The sequence below is a fragment of the Anabas testudineus genome, chromosome 3 (assembly GCF_900324465.2).
Source record: "Anabas testudineus chromosome 3, fAnaTes1.2, whole genome shotgun sequence".
Taxonomy (NCBI): Eukaryota; Metazoa; Chordata; class Actinopteri; order Anabantiformes; family Anabantidae; genus Anabas; species Anabas testudineus.
This window is the reverse complement of record NC_046612.1, coordinates 10,862,314-10,886,398: the sequence shown is the minus strand read 5'-3', so window position 1 is coordinate 10,886,398 and position 24,085 is coordinate 10,862,314. Positions and strand designations below refer to the sequence as shown.

Below are 24,085 nucleotides of genomic sequence, written 5' to 3'. Positions count from 1 at the left end.
AAACAAGAATGGTAATCTATTAAATTCTCTGACTACTTAGACGTGGCTATCTCTGCACTGTTGTCAATGATGTTCAATGTGTTTGGATCACAAGAGGATTTGAGCTAAATAAAAAAAAAAAAAAAAGGTTGCATACTGGAACTCACTTAAATTTTCTGAAATGTATGTTTTATCAATGTGGGGTTGTAATAATGAAGCCACTGTGTTTTAATAGGCTATGCAAAAGCCAACATCTGTATGTACAAATCAGTTTGTCACCTCTGAAACAATGCAGCTCAGCTTGTCGGCCAGGAAGCTGTCAAAATCATAAGCTTATGCAAATGTGATCGTATAACTTAAGGCATCCACCTCTGCAGATACATTAAGCCTGTGTGTTTTGTATCTAGAGGCAGAGCAGTAGCATGACACAGCAAATGACAAAGGGATGAGTGCTAACGTTGCTTATGCTGCTTGCCACATGTTTGTATTAGCATAGCTAATTAGGCATAATTGAGTGCTTTCTACTATCCCATCTCCTGAGGCCTAAATCTAAACACTGTTGTATTTATGCAAAGGTTATTTGGAGACAACAAAATCCAATTACACATACTGTATATGAATTATAATTAGGTTTTGATCACAGCTCCAAAAACAGCTTGATCTATGTTGCCAACAGACCTTTGTGTTTGACTTTAACTCGCTCAAGTTCCAAGAAGACGACTGCTACATGAGATACAATAAATAAATACTATAAACTCTACATAACATAAACATATGCACAAATATTTCCAGATCATTTATGAAACGTTATCCGACACGATCTGCATTCTTGTTGTGATGAATGGAATCCGTCCAGCAGTGAAGCGAGCCAGAGGCCAACAAAAACTGTGGTCAAGTAAACTATGATTTTCATCACTCATAAAAACTGTCAAATGAAATCAAAACAGCTGCGCGAGCGCTGTCCAAGTTTCTGTGTCAGAAAACCTTAACAATAATCAAGTAAGACTGAATAAACAATCCAAATATAAACCAGCTATCCAGAGCTTGTGAAATGCACCACGTGAAAGCTGAATACTTTGCGCAAACGTCTGTCTGCATCAGCACATAAGAATTCATGCAATGTCTGAGAATATATGCGACTGTTTTACATCCACTGTACAAAGCCGAGTTCTATTACAAACCATCGTTTTGCAGCACTGAGGATTAAAAAGGAAAGTGAGTAATACCAGAAGCCACCACCATGTCTTTCTAGCCTCCTGTGCTGTCATATCAGAAACAAATAATGCAATAAAGACAATAGAGCAGCAGCACTATGTAACTGCTCTTTTCAAAGTGTGTAAGTGATACTAAGTGCAGTGTGTAGTAATTTTATTGGAATATTCTGCTGTCGTTTTCTGACTTATTGATAACTGAGCTAACTTCTGAAGCAGAATTAGTACAACACGTTTATTATTTGAAGTATTTGAACAGTAAATAGGAACACTCAATTTAAAATTTTGTTTCATTTATAGTTTTAACTAGATTGAATTGGCAAGAATTGTATTTGTAATAAGCTGAATCCTTCACACACAGCTCACAGACACTGACACACACGTTCAATCTGTAACAAAACTATCAAATTCCCATCTAGCCGAAACCATGTTAAAACCAAATAAGGCAGCTCTATGATCATTACTGCCTGACACTGCCAATTACCAATACAGTACCTCTATTTAGTCTGTAACAGGCAACAGAGGGATTAACTTCGGGACTCTCGGCTTCTCCTCTTCCCTCTCGTGAAGCAGACTATGTTTACTGACTAATCTCCTTTCCTGCTTTGACCATAAATGTGATTACCACCACACAAGAGATAATAAAACCCCATATCTCTGCTGTACCAAAGAGCATGAATTAAAACCTAAGCCGTAGCCTTGAGGAATATCAGAAAGAAAAAAAAAAAACACTGCAAAGGGAGTGTTTGGAGCTGAGTGCATACAGCCCCCTACTGGTAAATAGTCCTCACTATTTAGCCAAATACTACACAACAAGCTCCATGATCTTCTGTTGAATATGAGCAACAGGTATGAAGCCAGTTTCAAAATGTATCTTCTGGTGCCACAGTTTCAAAGTCACTGTTTCCCTGTCTTCATTTAGGCAGCTCCATATGAAAAAAATGATCTTCATTCTTTAGTGAGTGCAGTTAAATTATTCACTGACTTGTAACATCACATGATTCTTATGCTGTTCTTTCTGGTTTCATCCATTTATCAATGGATATATGACCTGTGGGTGAAGCCGCCACTTTGAGGAAACACATATTTATCTTTAAATGCTCAAAAGACAAAATGTAACAAGTGGGTTTTGCCAGTTTTAGTCTAAATGAGGTTGGTGTGCTTTTAACAATGTCAGTTTGGCCTTGGAAAAGTAAAATCTAAAAAATCCGAGACGAATCTTATAACTAAGAGAAGATGGAGAGTTTGTGATTTGACAGATACTTAAAATGCATCATTACTGTTTGTCTGTTTTCTGGGTTTTAAATCCAGTGTTAAGATCACGGATCCTTTAAATATCAACATTTATTTCTAGTTGCTCAGTAGTCATCCAGCTGCATGAAGGTTCATTTATAATGCTCTGACAGAGTCTATCCTGATATATATGAGAACGCAGCATGTTGAAAAGACAGAGCCTTACTTTTAATTCCCTCTTCTACTCTATTTGGACAATAAATTAAACGTGATGACACGAACATTTGATGCACAGCGCGAACCAAACGCTGGAGGATCAGTTAGTTGGGGGTTTGGTGCGGCTGTCATCAAATTGTTCCATCTGAGGGGGAAACATGACATGACACGTGGTGAAGCGGCTGAAACCGATGATTTGCCAGTTTCGCCTACCTGATATTTCCTGATGAGGTACATTGACGAGGCTGAATCCTTTAGCGTTATAAGCTTGTCTAACCTCGCTACAGCTCCGCGCTTTGCTTTCGCCAGATGACAGGGACAGCACCGACAGAGTACATAAGGCGACTCGCAGTCTCCACATCGCACACATCAGTGAAATCCTTGATAGTGTTTCAAGGGGAAATAACGAGCTCCGGTGGAATAAAAGAAATCCAAAAGGGCTGATTGAAAGATTTCTCCACTGAGCGCGATGTCTGCTGTGCATTAAAACAAAAAGAACCGCTCCTCACTTTAGATGCTGTTACGTCCACCTCATCGCAAACGCTCCGTGGCTTCCCCGCGTAAAGAAAAAGAACCCAGCGAGTGCGTTTTCTTCCAGCTTGTCCAAATCCCGTCTGAAGGAGGAGGGAGGGAGGGAGGGAGGGGGGGGAGAGAAGAGACAGTTGGCTACCTGGTGCTTTTCTCTGCCAACAACTTCTCCCGCACACACACAGCAGCTCTGCGTTTGTGTCAGTGTGAGGAAAGCGAAACGCAGCGGAGACGCACGCTGCACGGCGAGCGGAGCGCACACGGGCAGAGCAAAACACGGAGTGGAGTGGCTGCGACTTCAGCTGCTCGCATCCAGGGGCGCGCACTGTCCTCTGCCTTTATACATCCTCGGTAATGCGCACTAGAGCACATAAGTGTGGACACATGTCGGAGGCGCGGGGACCCGGGAGGACGCGGTGGAGCTAAACACATGGAGCAGGCGCACACACTGACACAATCCTTTAGGTGTCTTTTGGAGACATTAACCTGCGGTAGAAATGTGATGAAGGGTTGTTTTATTTTACATGAACGTGAACCTAGAACGTGACAGATGTTATTTAGGAGGCATTTTTTACAAAGTGGATTTTGGCACACAGGCACATGACTCACCTCTATCCATTAGCTGCAACTTTTTTATTTATGTTTGCTTTTTTTTTTTTTCTTTTATTAAATTTTTATCATTTTGGTTTGGATCCCTGACTCATTGTTTTTTGTTTTGTCTCCTAGCCTACTGTTGGCTAAACTGCACATCAAGTATCTTTACTACAAAACCACAATCACTTTATATTTATGCAACTTATTTATTGTTGACTTCCTAATGCATATGGCAACAGAGAAGTGACCTGTCACACTTAAACATCAAAGCGTACATGTGTTTTAAACTATGAGAGAAGTTAAAAGGAAAAGTTTTTCTTGTTATAATGAAGAAAATCTAACAAGAAAAATATCTTGTTATAACTTCAAAGATTCTCTCTTGAGAGTATAAAATGTAGACTGCTTCTCATAATATGCTGTACAAACAATCCTGCAGTGCGGTTTTGTGGTTACAGGAACTATGGCTGGCTGTAAAAGCACAATTAACTATAATCCAGGGTGGTGAAATTTAACGGGAAAATGAGGGCAGTGTTGGTGGAGCTCCATTGTTGAAATGGATGAGAGTGAATATTTTAAGGAATTGTCAGGTTTTGATTATTTTTAGGGCCAAAACATCACGAGCGTTTGCTGTTGCTGGGAAAGATGGTATTCTTTACTCTGTGGGCACGTCATCTGCTCTGCTGCTCTGGGAAAGACAGTGACAAAGTCATTCAAGCTGAATGATTAGTCCTCGATTAGAACGACGGCGCTGCAATGCTGATATAAAGTACTCTCAAATATCTTTTGTAAAAAGATTTGGCACATTTGCCTTTTTTAGATAATTAACAGCAGAAATATGAGGAAACAGGGGCGAAAGGAACAGGAAAACCACAGCTTCACAAAGCATATGCTGCAATACAAATGTAATCTCTTTTTTTAATGATAATGTTTCTATGACACTGCATCCATATTTTAGCTAACTAAGAAACCACAAAACCATTAATATTAATTTGATATTGCTTAAGCTGAAGGCATTAAACATCTCATGGTGTGTGCAGGTTTGAGGTTTTAATTAGTTGCAGTCAAATCCTAAGGATAGCTGAATAATCAGCAAGTTAAAGAGACCATATACACCGTGTTGTCATCTTCCTCCAAAGTGTATTGCCCAAGTTATAATAATCATAATGACATACTTTATTGATCCCCTAAGAGAAACTGTTGTTGGACAGCTGCCAGGCACTACAGTACATGTCAGCACTACTCCAGGTTTTCAGTGTCTTGTCCACAGATACCTCAACATGTAGCCAGGAGGAACCAGACACCGAACCACTGAGCCTAGGGTTCACCTACAAATGTGAACTGCTCTTATATTAATCCAGTTCCCCACAATCCCCTAATAAATATCACTGAGTCCTTTGCTCAGTCCTGAGAAAGTGAGTCAAATGCTCAAAAAATAGAATTTGCAAATGATCAAACAGATCATTGAATATCTAAATAATAAATAAACTGATGCAGAAAAATTGATCTTCCCATAAATTCAATTGTGCTGATTTACTTGCATATTCCTCTCAGCACAGTGCCTTTATGGGGCTATTCATTGGTGCAAGTTAAGTGCAATATCAATACTGACCTCCTTTACCTGCCATGCACTGTGTAGATAGTAAATATAATTTCTTTTAAAGCATAGAGCACTCTTTTCAGGTTATGTTACCTCACACTAGGTCAAGAGTACAATTTATCTGGGATATTTTCTTCTTAACCTCAGATAGTTGCCTGCTTCTGTATATTATTGTATTATCTGACACCTGATCTCCTCTGACTGCAAGAATTCCTATGCAGTGTTCATCTGTACCTATGCAAATGACAAAAAGGTATTTGACTTTGTCATTTAATTTATTATTGGTGCAACCTGTGAAATTGTGTCACATTTCTTGCTCTCGCTCTCCGGTCCAATAAAACTGCCCCATACTCAGTCCCAAAAAAGCCTGTGATGTCACAGCTCCTGATGTGGGTAAAGAACAAAGTTGAGTTGTTCAATGTCAAACTGCATCAGTACATTTGATGCTGTGGCTTGTAGTCTGATACTGTGACGTTGTGCAAATTAAAGTGATGAATAATGGCTTCTCCATTTATATAGGGCAAAGGTAAAAATTGAACAAAGAGGCTGGAAGATCAAACCAGGAAACCAAGATGGAATGTGACTGTATCTTTACCTTACAAAACTATTTAGTTCAGTTTCATTCAAGTCAGCAGGAGGAAATTAACAGCCTGGGCTTGTAGCTGTCTGGGATGAATGATACTCTTAACAGAGGGAGGAAATAACTGTTTTTCCTCACAGTGGCAAAACTTTATCAATGTCCAAACCCCAAATGGACACTTATGCTAAAGATGCCTCTTAGTGTTTTAATGATGGTTGTAACATGTACTCCAAATACAATACAGTAAATGTATCAATGGCACCTTTAATACTAATCCAACATCAGACCATAAAAATTATGTACAGCAAATACATTTTGAACAACACTCAAACTGTTACCAGATTACATGTGGACAACCATGTCCCCATAAACAAACTAAAAACAGGAAAATAAAAAATAAATTACATTTATTAACAGAATAAACACAGAAGTCAACTCAGATGCAACTCTATTAGGATAATTGTACAAGAAACAATATACCATATAAAACACAATATCTCCAGGGGATAAATTCAAGCTGAGGATATTAGTCCTTTGTGTCAGATCTGGACATTATCTCTGTGCTTTTCGAGAAGACAGACTCAGTCATTTGAGTGATCTACGTGAAATAGAAAATGAAATTAATTTAGTTTCATATTATTCTATTACACAGGACTTTTATTTAATGAAGATTAAGAAATAAATCAGTTTTCATCTACAGAGGATTGTGAAGACAAAGGAAAAAGATATGTGGTGAATTGTTTTTTGAACAATTTTGACTAAAATGATTTCCTCATATTGTCTTAAATATATAGTTTCCCCTAAAAACAGACTCAAATTTACTAATAATTAAATTATAATAATTATAATAAATATTGATAAACCCAGTAATACAGTACATGTATCAGATCAATATGTGAGAGTAGAGTGGTGGTCATTTGGAATAAGATTGAATGATAGGTGAAAAGTGAAAAAGTTGTACTGGGCAGCTTTCATGTGTGAGTAAAGACGTTTTCAATGCTTTAGTTAATTTGCTCTGGTCTGAAACAACTGAGTGGTAAACTTGGTTTGGTTTTCTTTCACACATATGAAAATCCAGGTCAACAAAAGTGCATCACCTCAAGCCTCGTGAAAACAGATTTGTCCACAGGAAGAAGATCCTGTTCTGTTCTAGTGAATGTAAGTAACAATTTATGTGGAACAAGTGAAAAATTGGCATTTGTTCAAAATGGTGGTAGTTATCTCAGAAATACACCAAGTACAACTGTTGGCAGAATGTTGAATACACTTTGAAAAAGCATCTTGAAAATACAACAGAGCTTCACATTATGTAAAGAAAAATGCTGCAAACTAACTGTTTAGCAAAAATCTGCAAGAGCATTTCCAGTTGCACCTGAGTGCATTTGCTGTGTTCAGACCTGCCCACACAAACTGCACCGAGGGGGAAATGAGCCAGAGCTTGATTTAGAGGACTGAGCAAGTTACAGTACTTTAGACGTAAAAACACCCCAAGTGTAACTGTCTCAATGAGATCAGGGCATTCCAAAATCTGGCTATTCATAGTTTCCATTTAATGTCATGTAACGATACACAGACAATTAACGTGCATTGCTTTCATACAAAAAGTTTTAAGAAGTGCTCAGTGAGTTCTAAGAATAGCTGTGCACATTTCTTTACAATGCAGATAATCCTGTTCTCAAGTGTACAATAACTGACTTTAAAGGTATGTATAGTATACCATGTCATAAGTAGAGGAAACAACTAATTTCTAGTTGTTTTTAGAATCCTTGCCTGCATCACTTTCACCCCATGCAGCATCTTTGTCTAACACCTCCCACAATTATGCTCCAGTTAGAGTATTTAAGATTCTCATTTAGTTGTAATTAATAAGTTCCCAAAACTAAGTATAATGATTATAACTAATTTCATGTTTTTGTTTTAAAGGATCAATCCACGTTATCCACTGATTTGTCTTCATGGTAAATAGGTTACCTTCCTTCTTGAGGTCTATTCTATTATCTATTCTGTTCTGTTTAGGAAGGAAATGCTAGTCAGGCATAAAAGTCTGAGATCAAACGTGTCTTCCCCATTCACCATTGGTTTCATCTTCACAGCACTATAATAGTCCTACTCAGCTAATAAGCCCCTGCTAATGAGGCCTAGAGATGATAGCCATAAGGTGATCCTGGTAGTGGATCGATAGCTCACCACGAGGAGTCAGCACAGGGTTCATCATGACTCATACTCAGCGCACCAGAGGGAAAACTGAGCTTTCACTATCCATGCCTGCTGTTAATTGTCAGAAATGTGTTTTTGCCTTTTCATAGGACGTAAATGTTCTAAAGTTTTATTTTAACTTCCAAAGCAATGGCTTTCACACAGATAAACTAGACTAGTTAAAAGAGACTTATTAACCTTATCACAGTCTTTAGGGGATTTACACACAAACAGCAGAGGAGTCGAACAGCTGAGTGACGCATTTCCTTATAATGTGAGTGGATGGATGAATTTACTGATGGTTATAGACTTTTCATCAATAGATCTCCATGGATCTAACAGGAAAAGAAGGTCAGAGATTAAAGGGGGTTGGATCATAGGAAGCACACCCACAACCTCACTCTTCTTCCATTTGTTCTTGTGTCGATAATTCTTACTTTTGGTCTAATGGTGCTTCTACGTACAGTAGGTTCTACTTGACAGTTTTAAATCTTTGCTCTTTGCTCATGGTTCACAGACTGCAGCACACAGTGTCTATGTTCTATGTAAGAGACACTTCACACAAATGAAAAATAAGGTCACTTTGTTCACATTAGCACAGCAAGCAAAGAGATGAATAATTAATCATATATTTATAATTCATGGATCTTTAAGACAAATATGTGCAATTACTGTAAAGAGGTAAAACACTTTCTTTTCTAGATACAAGACCTTGGCTTTTTGATACCTGTGATGAGAACAAACATATCCACTTATATAAAATATGAGCAGACGAAGAACACTTAAAATTAAATGAACTATTTAAGTAATTAATTACTGAATGTAATTGTTCATAGGTACGTGTATGTTTATGTGAGTGCATGCTTACAGTAAAAAAAAAAAAAACAAAAGGGTCAGAATTATGTTACCTCAAAGGAATGACCATTCATTCGTCTTTTCTTTCCATTTATACCAGAACATGCTGTAGAATCAGCAGAGTGAACAGCATCTCCCAGGCATTCATTTCTCTAGCTATGTTCTCAAGCTTCTCCTAGTTGATATCAGCATTGCCAACCCCCTGTAATCCCAGATATGATACACCTCTGGCATGTCCAAAGGCCTCACTCCTGTTCAATATTCCTGGAGTATCTCCACATGGAGGAGACATTGAGACATCCAACTTATATGGCCAAATCATATTAACAGACTTTTTTAAAGTGGAGAGGCAATTCAGCCTGCTGCCAATATAATCATATCTTCTCAGCCACTACTCAAAGTTGAATTTATACATGAATATAGAGGAAAAAAAACATAGATAATACAGGTTAATAATATAGCAGCTACTGAATTTGTAGACCTTCATCAAAGTCATCTAATGGTCTTTTTTTATTAACATCTTATTAGCTAAAATTGTAAGGGAGCATGGGCATTAGTATAATTGACAAAAAGGAAAACAATATTGACATATTACACCATTAGCTTGTTATTATGATGTTATTATTTGGTAGCAGGTGTGTAGTCAAATTGGTGAGTTAGGGGCAAAATTTCAGACACGGTCAGAATAATGAATTTACATATTGAAATATATAATAATCTTAACGGTGTAGAATATGGAATAGTAGGTAATCTGAAGAAAATCAAATATATTCCAAGAAGTCAGCTCTGATTAATGATTTCAGATGTGAAGACACACAATCAATAACCTGCATGCTGGCTCAAATGTTAAATCACAGTATGCCCAGTCCTTAATCATTTTCAGACAACATAGAAAAGGTCATGTCAGAGTAGCATCCATCGATTGTTGACAGTAAAATTTTAGATTAAACAAGCCGACCTGGATCAACTATTATTTTAACAGTGTTAGACTGTGTTGAGAGTATAAGTTTTTTCTGATGGCAGGATGGATCACAAAATGTTAGTATTCAAAAGTATTTAATGAGAATGTTCTTTAGGTAGATTGCCTCTATCGCTTTCTTCCCTGCATTACCTTCTCTTTGCATTTGAATTCAAAATAACATGTTATTATGTAAAGTAAGCATGAACTTGTTTCTACTGATTTACAGTACAACACTTTGCTTTCTTTGATCCATATAGGTCTTGTATAAATGTATACAAATTATTGCAGCGTGAGCCACTTATGTAGCATGCATAATTTAAAATAGTTTCAGGTGGTTGGTTCCTGAAAACAGTTTGGAGTGAATTAATGATCTCCTAAGGCTTAGTAATTACAGCTTAATGTTATTGTAAATAGGGTCTGATCACTTAAAGGGAACACATAGCTAAAGATGAAACGTAATCACAAAAATATGAAAATTAGTTGCACAGGATGTATGAGCTAATGATCTATTGTCAAGGATGTTACATGTTAATCACAAATGACCACAACCTGACCTGCAGTAAAGACAACTTGTCAAAAATATATTTCTGCCATTCAATAAATTCAAAAATACATTACAAAAGACATCAGAAACTCCTGTACTGTAGGTTGAAGTGGGCTTCCTAAACACGTTTAGGGATGACCAACCCCTGAAGTTAAACTACAAACAGACAAACCTCATAGCCTAACACCTGCACGTGCATGCACACAATGCATCGAAAGGTCTGTGTGTCAAGTTTGGCATGTTCTCAATGTGCTTGTCTGGGTTTCCTCCCACATTCCAGAGACATGCTGGTTAAGTTAATAGATGACCTGTACACTGTGTACCGGACCTATTACCCATTGGCAGCTGCAATGCTCCACAGTCTAAAGAGTAGCAGGTACTGCTAATCAATGATTGGACACAATCATTGATCAAACTTCCTACAAAAGGCTAAATTATTAAAACCAACGTTATATTTATATTTCACCTAACATGTGTCGTTTTATACTGCATTAGTCACTATCACATCCTCATTTTCTGTGCTGTGAATGCAGAGTAGTGACTCTGCTTCTAGTGCAGTCAAGTGCATTAAAGTCAAAGCAATAACAACAGTATTAAAAATCTAACAACATGTTAAACATGTGGCAGACAAGCTGTGAAAAAGCAAAGGTGAACACTGGTATAGTCGTTTTACTACAGATTGCCTGTGAAGAAGTGAACACAGACACTTTACTTGCCTCTTCAACACCTGATATGAGCTTTATAGATGTCTGTCACCTCTGGATAGATGCTGTTGTGAAGACGACAGCTCATCAAGATGAATGACAAGTGTTAGGGTAGGAATTTGACCAACTAAGGTGGAGGCGTGAAGGACTAAATATATGCTTCCTGCCTCAAGGCAAAGTGATGCATGTCGTAAGTTTATATGTGAAATTGCACTGCTTTTAGGCTGATCCAGAGATTTGGATGTGAAATAAAAATCATAATAAAACAGTGACAGTTTTCTTGTTTATACAAAACCAGTCAAGACAGCAAATATATCAAGGCAAAAATAAGAGAATGATTTTAAACACACAAAAATGCACACAGCAGACTTTACACGACCCCTTCATACCTATGTCTGTGACCTTTATCTCCAAAGTACAGCATTAAAATTCATCAGGCAACAGAGCCTGTGCTGTTTATCTTTGTCACAGAAAGACTATTTCACAATTTAGACATCTTGTTTCATTACTGATTACTGGTCATGAACACATACCATTTTGGGCATGTATATTAAGCAGCTATAATCAATATTTATAGGTCTGCAATTAATCACATGACTATGTCTAATGTAAAATGTGTCTCATGTGACTCATCGTGATAAAATCATATCATTCACACCCAACTGTGCAGCTCTACGAAGTTTGATATTGTCTTTCAGCTGATTGATTTGACCTACAGTTTACATGTTTTGGCTCATTTTTACCTCTTTCATCAACCATCTTTCAAGCTGCAGTGATTGTTTTTAGTAAATAAGCTCTAACAAATGATTTCACATTTCCGGCCCAGCACCAAATGGAAGACAAAGATAGTTGCCTGGTGAAAATAGTGGAGCAATTAGCAGCTACAGTGTCAATATTTATTGTTCTTAAACACATTGTCTTTTCTTTAAAAGGTGATAATAATCGAATAATTAGTGTCAGCTAAGTGGTAAGTCTAAGCAAAGGTTTGGCTACATGGGTCACTGACCATCATGTTGATTCAACCAAGTACACATATGACCATTGAGATTTTAATTGAAATCACTGAAATCATTTGTATTTAATAATAGTACCACTTTTCATAATAAATATTTCAGTCAGCTGCAGCGATTTGTGGTATTAGTCACTGCTTTTAGCTGTATATGTTCCAATCACACCTCAACATAAATAAAGACATTTATTTCGTTTAACTTGTCACACAGATAAATGAATCTACACTAAAATGGCAGGTTTCATAGACTCTGCTAGGGTGTGTTCGGTGTGAATGTACATGAATGCTGCAGAGCTTAACTGCAGTTATTCATCATAGAATGATTTTCTGCCGGTGCATTTATTTATGTGTTTTAATAATGGATAGAGGAGAAGTGTCAAGTTGAGATATGATCCTAGGTTCCAAATCTTTAACCTGCAGTTTATACACTGGACTTTAGTGAGATCCCGAGTTAACTCAGGGATGACTCCTAAAGCTACGGTTTGTGCATAACTCGTGCTGTAATGTGTTGTAGGAGATGATGCACAGCCTGCTGCAAGAAGCAATTCATACTCATCACTGCAACACTTGAGGTGGCGATGGTGAATATGATGACTCTGATTTACGTCGACAAGTCTCTGCTCATTAATGGCATGCTTGGGGGTGACACTGATGAAAGCTACACTCTCAGAATGAAGTGATAACTTGGTAAACTACTGTATATCCCCATGGAAATGAATGATTCAGGCTGTGCAAAACCTGGTTTGAGGTGCCTGTGGGTGGTGAAAGTTTTCTTAAAGGAAGCAATAGGGTGGGCAAAAGCAGAGTCTATTGGATTCTAAATATCTTCAAACAGAACTCTAGTGTGAGAATCCAGCTTGGGAGGGTGTGAGGCAACCTCTGGTAACATCTCCTAATCCTCTCCTTGTAAATGGATAGTGTCTTGGTAAGATCGCCGCCCCCCCATGTGGGAGACTGAGGTTTGAATCCTGGCTGTGGCCTACCTCTAGTAGGTCCTTAGGCAAGACCCCCTTATGCTTTCTCTGCCTTGAATCTCACTTGGAGTCACTTTGGATGAAAGCATCTGTCAAATGACTAAATGCAAATGTAAAATGTAATATATCTCTAAACATAAATGCAGCTGGTCTGTGCAAGTTTCTTTGTAAGATTGGAAGACTGTGTGAGGTTTAGTTGATGCTTTCGCATTTGATTTGTCTCCCAGAATGCCTGACTATCCCATTCCACCTTAGTCAAACCTCTTGAGGATATTAGACTAAACCAAACCCAGGCCTTCATATAATTCAGTCTACCCGTGCTTGTGGCAATGCATACACTTCTTTGTTTACCTCCGTACCTGCTTTCTATATTTTCTGGGTGGCATATTATCCCACTTTGTACAATACACAATATCTTTCACAATACTGTCACCTATTAAAGGATGTACTGGCTAACAGTCATAGGGTACGTGTAATAAGACATAAACAAAAGTCAGGAACATCCATTTTTTCATGACTACTAAAACATTCTAACAATTCAACATCAGTCTACGTTGTAATTAGATTTTATTTCTTTTGTACCATGAATTATGAAGTAAAATTCCTACTCTCAAGCAGGGTAAACATTATTGTCTTGCGGCAGTGATATGGTGACTGACATTCAGATCTCTAGGTTGAATCACATCAAGTAGTGAACATTTTAGATGAATTAATTTATGGTTTTGATTAATTGGCTGACTCTGAATCTGTGCTGTGTTGGTCCCTAATCAGTTTCAGATCCTTACTTTGGTTCTTCTTTTTGGCTTCTTTTGCGGCTGATGTCTCTTGGGAATCTACAGTCAATAAGACCATCTTAGGGAAAATTAGAGTTGTATGTTTTGCCAAATTGCTTCAAAATTGTTGCACTGTCAAAACTGAATCATTTGAATCTTGGGTTCTAGCTATATGTTAGTATGCAAATGTATACATGTAGTGTAATTGCCATGTTGCTCATAAATGTCTTAGTCTTGCATCTCCAGAGATCATTGTTCTTTGAATAGTGCTGTAATCTTTGCTGCATCTCATACACTGCACTACTGTATTATGCCATGTATCCTGTCTGCTTTCGACAAATACCTTCATAGGTAAGAATGCAAAAAAAATAGCTCTGTAATCTTTTACAGAATTTTACTAAAATTTACTACAGTAAATTAAATGTGACAGCAGTGGTGAAATGTTATAGCTGTCATTATTATGATAAGTAGGGTTTATTTTTACCTTAACTTTTTAAATCTTTTCTAGAGTTAGGCATTTTTCTACAAGTAAAATTCCTGGTAGCATCCTATGAATTTTCATCACCTTTGTCAGATTTGCTGTGATGAAGGCTCCCTCACATGATTTAAACTTTAACACATAAATCTAATACATGACAATTTTATTGCTGAGAAAATTACTTCCAATTCTTCCATCTCATATGTATAATAAAGAAAAGGGGACTAGTGTTGGAAGCCTGTTATTTATGCTCTTATCTCATTAAGGTTAAAACTGCTCACAAACATGTTCACTATATATGCACTCTACAGGAGCAATGGTGGCACTATTGGAACAGTTTGAATTTGTTTTTCAAAGTAAAAAAAAGAAAAACATGATATTTAAACTTCATCCTCAGAGGTTTTTCAGCATTTTGAAAATGTAATGCTACACTGGCCTTGAACTCAGAGAGTTAGAGGCATTATCAGCAAAACAATGGGTCATTTGTCAGAAACCCTCACATTTCTGGTTTGTGAAAATGGGCTATATAAATGAAACATTTTTTGATCTGATTAGGAATCACTTAGGAAGCCATTATCAAGAGATGAGAAAATATTAATTCATGACACACAGCCATGAATTCAACCTTGTGTTATTTCTTCTTCATAGAGAATAGTGAATGAGAACTTGAGGGGGATCAAGTTTCATCCCCTGGCCAATCACTACTTCTCTATTTTGCCTCATCTGAAAGGTTTCATTCTTGTATCTCCTTTTCAGTGACAAGGTTGGCCTTTCCTCCTGTGTGAAGTTTAGAATGAAAATATTCATGCATCAGATTAGATCCAGAACTCAACCGATTTCACTGACCTTTGCTGATGGGAAGAGGGAAGCCTTGAACTTCAAATGAATCATTTGAGCTCTTTAAGATATTTCGACAAGTAAAGATGGTTATCGGCAGAACAAGCTCAGTAACATGCAATAAAGATATGTTGTATTCTCACTTGGCAATTCGTATAAAAATATGTTTTTAATATCCAAAATATCAGACAAAGCAGAATTTCATCATCATAAAACAGCTGATCTGCAAAAAAGGTTCTTTATTTTGTAAAACAAATGACAACCAGAAGGATTCAATGATAAAATCTCTGTGGGCACATGACTTTCCACTATAATTACAAAACTATAAATCTCCTGAAGCAGTGGAACCAAACGTGTGGCAAAAGACCTCCAGACACCACTTAAACACAGTGTGCCTACAAGTGAAGTACCTGAGTTATCCTTGTTTGCTGCTACATAAAAGAGGTTATGATTGCCTACTTTGGAGGTGTACGACTAAAAGTATAATAGGGAGCATAATAAATTGCTTGCTCTGAGGGAATTCTAGTCAAAGCAGTATTATTGCAGGTCAACAGTGACATTTAGCTTTCAGGGAATCTGCACTGGGTGATACAGGGCAACTTCTGCTGATGAAGCTTAGCTTGAAGACAAGATTACATTGAGGCTGTTAAGTGCTAACGTTGCTGTTGTAAGCAACTGAAATAACCTGAAAATGACAAATACAAGTTTAATAATGCAATGGAAACTCTCCACTGTCACCTGCTGTAGTGCTTGCTCAAGTGGGGTTGTTGGGTTTTCTATACAATTCTGTATAAAGTTATATTTGCAAGGTCTTACATCTTACACTGCAAAGTGCCTTGAGATGACTTCTGATTTGGTGCTATACAAATAAAATAAAATTGAATTGAATTGGATTGGATAATCCTACAATAATTCATATAAATTTCTACCCTATGCATTTCCATTTCAAATGGTAATATGCAACAAAAATAACCGAAGTCAAATGTATACCCCTGTTGCAAAACCATCCTTGTGGTCCGGTGATAAAATGTAAACATTGTGGAAAACTGAGGAGGTGGATTAAATGTGTCCTGTCTCTGCAAACACAATTATCTCGCTGACCAGTAACATCACAAGGCACTGCTTTCTGGAAAAAAACAAACAAACAAAAAAAACTATAAATGTAAAATAAGACAATGCCTGCTTAAAAAAAATCCCAAGTGTATTTGTATTACTCAGGATTGTGTTACAGGACCTTAACAAAGGGCATCAGACTCATAAATCTACAGATGCATCAACGGGAAAAATCATTTACTGGCCAGCTAATCCAATTTCCTTGGAGTTTAATGTTTTGTATGTCACCACAGTTATTACTGGACACCATCTAGGCTGGTGTGGGTGAAGACACACATAAACAAAAAGTGCTGCAAACATAAATAAATTATTATAATGCTTCTATTTCTGTGGGGGAGTGATGCGCTTTTCACTGGTTTCGCAGAAGTGATTTGTAAGCACTATTTACACCAAGACTGTAAATGTTGGCAGCTTCTTGCTTGACAATAACATACAGGTTTCAACAATGTCTTGCATTTACGCATTGTTTAAACTGCAATTAGTAGAGAGAAATCTGAATTTGTATTTCAGGTTTTCAAAGTCTAAGTCAGTTCAGGTTTCATCACAGATTTAAAGTTATGAAAAATGTGTTCTTTTAGGGATCTTGTTATTCTGTATCTCCCCCATTTTGCTCCTATTGCTACAGATAGAGTTAAATATGGTTTTATTTTGTAACCATAAGGCACTACCTAAAAGAGAAATCTCTACAACTAAGGTTAAGTTACCTAGAGGTCCCAACCTCTGAGTGCTTTCCTTAAAATAAATTCTGGATTTTGAGTCTTTCTACCAATGTGGAGTGGAACTATCTGCTTCATGCTCCACAGCATTTACAACATACTGTAAAAATAACCCCAGTACACTGACTGCAATGTCTGGTGTTCTATTTGATGACAACCTGCCTGGCCCAGTACAAATGGTTTTCACTTTCACCACTGCTAATTAGCTAATATCACTGAAAACACACCCACCTGTTGAGGTGACAATGTAAAAAGCAGATTTTTAAGCATGTGGATCTCTTTGTGTGGGCAGGAATTTCTACTATATCAAGTTTTTTGTTGTTGTTGTTTTTTTGGGGGGGGGGGGAGGGGGTGGGTCAATCTGGAATTGATTCAAAAACTCTTTTATAAATCTTATTTATTATTTTCACTAATGCAGCAAAGATGAAGATGAACAACAACAACAAAAAAAAGAAAAAGAAAACCAGAGAGTGACACTATTACTACTGACACCAATTGAAAACATCATGTAGCACTGTCTTTCCTAATATCTAAAACCATAATAAGGTACAAATTAAGATTGTTGATTCAGTAGACATGGAGGCTGAGAGCACAAATTGTATATTTTAGGGACTTTTCCCCCTTTAATCCAACTCTTGTATCCTAAGAGGCAGAAGTCTGACAAAGAAACACACAACAGTAGTTTTGCTTTCTTTTGGCTGGATTTTTGAGTGGAGTTGCACTCTAGTACAAAATACTATGCTCCAAATGGGCAACAGTACTACGTGACACTGTTAATACATAGGCATCACAGGTCGAAGTAGCTAAATTCTAATTCTACAAGGTTATAATTTCTCATTTTTGTTTAATTGTTTAATTTAATATTGCCAGAAAAGTGATAATTCTACTACTGTCTATGTAGATTACGGATAAAAATTAAATATCATAATTATAGTGATTTTATTAATATTCTCTCTCTTACACAAAAACACACACCCCTCTAAAGTCACACTTTTAAAAACCTTTAAAAATGAAGCTGCAACCCACAGAAAGCCAAACATTAGTTTAATCAATGATTAACTTAGTGTGACAACTGTGCTGACACTTCTTGTCTATTTTTTACAGTCAATAAAAATATACCAACTTGTGTGTATGTTGTGTGAATCTTTGTACCTAGACTTCTGATGTCACCAAATATGGGGTCAGGTGTTGCAAACCTGGGGTCCAATTAATTACAGCCACCACCCCTAAGTGGATGATACCAAACTGAATGCCAAGAGTGAAGCAGACATTGACTAACCGATCCACACCACTAGGATCTACAGCAACATCAACGGCATTTAAGAGGGTATTGTTCAGTGTGAACTTTATTGAACGACCCTCATTAAACAGAGGATGTGGCCTAAGGCATAATCTATCAGCCACTTACAATGAGGTTCTTTCATCACTACCCAGGTGGTTTCACAGTCATTTACACTGTGGCGGTCACAGTGACACATGAAAGACAGGTGGAACAACAACCCACAGGTGACCATCAAGCGTAACGACTTGAAGACTTCACAGTGTTTACAATCCAGCTTTTCCAGTCCGAACTGATAAAGCCTTCTGGATGGAAAGTGAAACATTTTCAAGAATTTAAAGCAAGCAAGATGAAACAGTTACTGGTTTCCCAGTAAACGTTTAAAATAATAACATGTCCGGCTTGTCTACGGATCTTGGAATAAATCACTGCTGCTGCAGTTTGGTTAAGGTAGTTATACAACTTTTAGTTAGTGTTAATGTTTCTTTGCGTTTTTATGTAACTACAGCTAGATAGTGTATTGGGTGTTCGAATCCCGGTTGTGTTTTACCTCCAGTAGAGATACAAGGGCTGCTATGTTGCCCAGATTGTCATCACCAGGACCCCAACTTGGAACCAGGCCGGGCACAGCCCAAAGGAGCGATGTAGGCCCACCTTCTTGTAGGCCTAACTCCTACAGGAAGAAACACAAGGGGCCTGTGCAATGTGGATTTGGTGGATTTCGAGGAAAGGTTCCTCGATGACCCAATGTGGAATGTCACCTGGCTGGGGAGAAAATTGCCAGAACCTGTGTGATTACCTTACTTCCACGCACAGCTTGGACTCTGAAACCCAACTCTTCATGAGAGGTTGGACCCTCCTCTACTCTGGAGTTGCCCACGGTGAGAGGCGGCAGGCAAGGGTGGGCTTGCTTATAGCTCCCTAGCTCAGGTGCCATGGTTGGAAGAGTTGCTTCCCTGCACCTTCGAGTAGGGGATAGGTTTTACTCATTAGGAGAACCAGTCTCCCCAATCTGGACCCAAGCAGGTTTTGTTCTTGGACTTCACTGCTTGTTCATAACAAACACCTTGTTGAAGCATTAGGGTGTCCATCAGACTATGTGATCATCCGGCTACATGTGTTGGACCCTCAGGTAAAGAGAGAGGCTGAGCTTCCAACCAATCACCACCTGGTGATGAGCTGGATCTAATGACATAGGAGGAAGCCGGACAGACTTGGCAGACGCATTGTGAGGGTCTGGCAGAACCTTCTGTCAGAGGGGTCTTCAAGTCAAACCTCAGGGAGAGCATTAACCCAATCCCGAGGGAGGTTGGGGACATTGAGTCAGAGTGGACAATGTTCTTCACCTCTATTGTCAATGCATCTGTTTGGAGCTGTAAGGTTTGCGGTGCCTGCAGGAACGTGAACCGATGTCTTTAGTAAGTGGTATGACCACTTTTTCCAGTTGTAACTTAAACAAAATGAATCCAGTAACAGAACTGTCTCGGCCATTCCAAAACATTTAAGCCTTGCTTTCTGCCATCAACACTATTGTTAAAAGTCGAAAACCTATTCTTTTGTAGCCTTTTCCAGCCTGGTGAGCATCAACTACCAGACCCTTTTTTTTTTTTTTTTTATCAGGAAATCTGATACAAGCATACCTGATTATAATCCTGAGACTCATTGATTTGAACATCTCTTCAAATTAACAGATAATCTTAGAGGGTTGTTTACTTAATTAGGTTCTCTTTAACTTGTTTAGCACTTGTTTTAGTTTTAGGCCATAGTATAATAATAAAATATATACAAAAATAAAGTAAAGTCTAAAGGGTTCATAAACTCTCAAAATATCAATCTCAGAAAAATATAAAAAAACATTTCCCTGAGGAAAGTCTCTTTTTTCAAATATGAGTGCATATTTGACAATATATCAAAGTCAGTGTATGAAACAAATACTAATTACTGCACAGGATATTTTTCAGCTCACACCTGTATATGAACATTAATATTAACATACTAGGACAATGAGTTTGACATTACTACACCATCACTGCTAAAGTCGATATGGTATTCGGCAATACAAGTATAATTAATGGAGTTGGCTCCAATCACCAAAATCCCCTAAACTCCTTGCCTTCAGTTAATTCTGCTATTGCCTCATGAAGACAGTTCTCTACCTGATTCCTGCTGTTGTCATAAATAACACTCGCTCTCCTGGATGACAGCCAAGCCAACTTCATATCAGCAATAGTTTCAGAAACCTCCTGCCTTGGCAAACAGCTGGGCTAGATTCATCATTTTCTATTGCTCCTTTTCCCCATCCTGCTTTTTTTCCCTGCTTCACCCCATTAGCCTCTGTGGCACTATGCATTTAGTTCAAAGATTATCATTCAAACAAGCCTTTCACCAGCATAAAGACAAGCTAATACTGCAGTATTTCTTTGTAATATATTAAGAATCCAAAAATACTGAAGGATGTCAAAAAAACATTTAATATCTTTACATTTGTAACAATCTATATGATAACTTTAATAAAAATGACTATGTTTTATATGTCTTTCATCTTATCTATTTCAAAGGTTATGTCATCATAACAATAGATCTTTTTTTCCTCCCAAAACTGAATGAGAGGAATTTAGCTCCTAGGAATGAATCACATTTTTTTGTGCTATCTAGTGAAGATGCCCATTTTGCACAAGTTTGTGAGAAAACACAAAAGCACTTGCAGATACTGAAATGTCTACACAGGCAAGAAGGTGTCAAACTGAACTAAATATAAAATGCATTATTTAAAAAAAAAGTATGTCTTTCTATTACAGTAACAACATACCATGTCAGTTTATAGGACTAAATTAACCATTTAAGAAAAGAAACTGCATTTAAAACCATCAGATGCACCTTTGTTCCCAAAGCTTATGGAAAGTAATTATACTGTCACTGTGAATCACATAGTGAAGACAGAAATAATGGATTTCACAGATTAATTATGGGGAAGAAAACTTAATTGCTTGAGTGCTTCCTTTCAGAGTCCTTTGAAAGAAGTTAGAATCTTTTTCACAGTGATGGACTGGTATAGCGATTAACATGGTAATTTAAATAAAACATACATAAAGATAACCATGTCGCTGCTATGAAGTAGTGTATGCCTTTGAACATGCATTTTGTGAAACGTCTCAAAAGCTTTATTTTGTCTATCCATTTTTACTTAATTTACTTACTGAAGTTTACTTATGTTAGGTACCTGCATGGCTACACATTGATTTCAGTTTGTACTAAACTTTACGTCTCACAGAAAATATAAAGCACTACTGAAGCGAGGGATTAATACTTGAGACTTCTGAAAACTAAAATAACTCCAACTACATTTATGTCAAATGATGAGTTGCTGAACAAAAGCAAAAAACAAAAAACAGCTAATAACTGAATATAGACTGAACCACGATCATTAATGTGCAAACCATTGTGAGGTTTGTCCAAAGCCTGATCTGTTCCCAAACTTTCAGGAGGCGTTCTGCTCATTGACAATTTTCCCCTAGAGATGAAGCCGGTATGTATGAGCCACTTGCTGAAGGATCACAGTGTGGTCTGAAATTAACTGGATATTGATTCTGTGCAGAGCAGTACCCAAGACAGCTATTTGAAGGCACAGAATACAGGTAGTCTGGCAGCCCACTGCTCCGAATTCAGACTAGTCAGTGACAGATTGTCTTCATTTGGTCACAGAGCCTAGGGTTGCTGTTCCATTAAGAGGCCACCTAAAACATAACAGTGACAGTGAAGCCACTAACAATATACACAAACACTGTCTTCTATAAATTACTAATTAATTAGTACAACAGATTTGTATCCATACTATAATATACAGATTATTAATATAATGAAACCTGCTTGTTTATACTCGTGTTACCTGGCAGACCTGTTCCTTCAGGCCTTTTTGTTGCACATTCCTGTGTTTCTTTGTGGTATACCATCATGTACTCATCATCCACGATAACCACCCTCCCACAAGTGAAAGTATAACTACGGTTCCCTGGGCAGCACATAGGTAAATATGCACAGGTTTCACTCATATACTGTACATCTCAGTGGTCATTTCTATTAAAAGGAATGCACATTTGTATGTTTATAGCATTAAATGCTCTTGTTTTCATCCCTGTTTCAAACCTGCCTTCCAACAGGGCTTCCGTTATTGCCACAGGTTTACGAAAATGTTTACATGTATCACAATGCATTATGTGTAGTTCCCAACTATAAAATACAGCAGAATTAGTGGTGTATATTACAGATAGGACAACACAAACAAGTGCCCACGTAGAGAAGCTGTATATACAACTCCAAACTCAGGAGTTATTACATCTCTGCATCAATACAATCCAAGATATTTGATTATTAGAAGTTTTACGCATTTATTTAGAAATTGAACCGATCCAATAATTGATAAACTGTATTCATTCCTCTTAAATAAACTATTTTATGTTAACATGCGCCACAGATTTATACTATTGTATGAGCACGTCGTTTGAGGACAACAAACATGTTGGTAAAGAAGCGACATGGTGGGATCATGGAGGTGTTCCCAGTTCCCCGGCATCTCTCACCTCAGGTTTGGATTCATCTCCAGCCCCCATCTCTTGAAGACCTTGTATCTGCATTCCTGTAGTATCAGTCTCACACCAAAGATGCCCAATCCTAGTGCATATGGTACAATATCTATTCAGATACAGATTTAAGGGCTTACAAAATATATATTTATACGTTTTATTCTTACTTTTAACATAACCGAGACCACAGTGAATTTCTTGTGTAATACTGCTTCCATGTTTCTTTGAATGTACCAAGTGAGAAAACTGAATCTATTGCGTAATCCACCATTTCTATGTAGCATGTATATCAAAACTGTCTCCAAAAACTGTTAATTGGACTGCTGCTGAGTGGACTATCATGGATGAGTTGTGCAGTGACAGCAGCCATTAAGTTGTGTACAGAGAGCACCAGGCTGGCTGTAGGCCTCCAGGGAGATATGTCAGAGCCTTTTAGTGGAAGAGGAGAAGAGTGATGGAGCACCCCATCCTCATGTATCTCCCACTCAATGAGCAGCCAGACCACTTAAAGAATGCCAATGATTGGCAGCCCCAAATCTACAAACTGCTTATTGTGCTGCTAAAATGTATGAATAATACATGCCCAGCAAGGGTATACCGCAGTGTCTTGTGTATCAATAGCTGTATACACCTCAGAGATTGATAAATATTCTAATGATACTGCTTTTATAGTGATTTTTATGGATCTGTGGTTTGTCTTTAAATGGTTGACCACTTTTTGGTGGCTGTAATAATAAAGTGGCAACGCTGCTACAGTTGTAACAAGGTTATATCGCAAAACAAAGGAAAGAAAGAAAAGAAATATATATGTATGTGTATATATATATATATACATATTTTTTTCCACAGCTTGCTATATAGCTATGCTGTGTGTGTAATGTAATAAATATTAAGTCTGAGTTAAATTTAATTATGGATGTCAAGGGTTTATAGTGGGTCTTTTAGGTAAAAAGCAAGTCCGATCAATGTAAAAAAAAAAAAAAAAAGACTAAAACCGTAGCCCCCACCCCTCATCGTTGGAAATGGTTGTCTAAATGCAGCCACAACCATGGTTTTCCATCATAAATATATATGCTAAGTGACAGTAGCTCAGTCTGTAGGTTTTTAAATTACCCTACACTGTATGAG

General features: G+C 37.5%; 1 protein-coding gene across 1 annotated transcript in view; it reads right to left on the bottom strand.

Moving 5' to 3' along the window:
* Positions 1 to 3,009, bottom strand: part of gpc6a (glypican 6a) — a 108,802-nt gene extending 105,793 nt beyond the window's left edge. The window contains exon 1 of the mRNA XM_026377694.1: positions 2,853 to 3,009. Within this exon, the coding sequence (XP_026233479.1) occupies positions 2,853 to 3,009 (157 nt within the window). The remainder of the gene's footprint in view (positions 1 to 2,852) is intronic.
* Between the last annotated feature and the right edge of the window lie 21,076 nt (positions 3,010 to 24,085).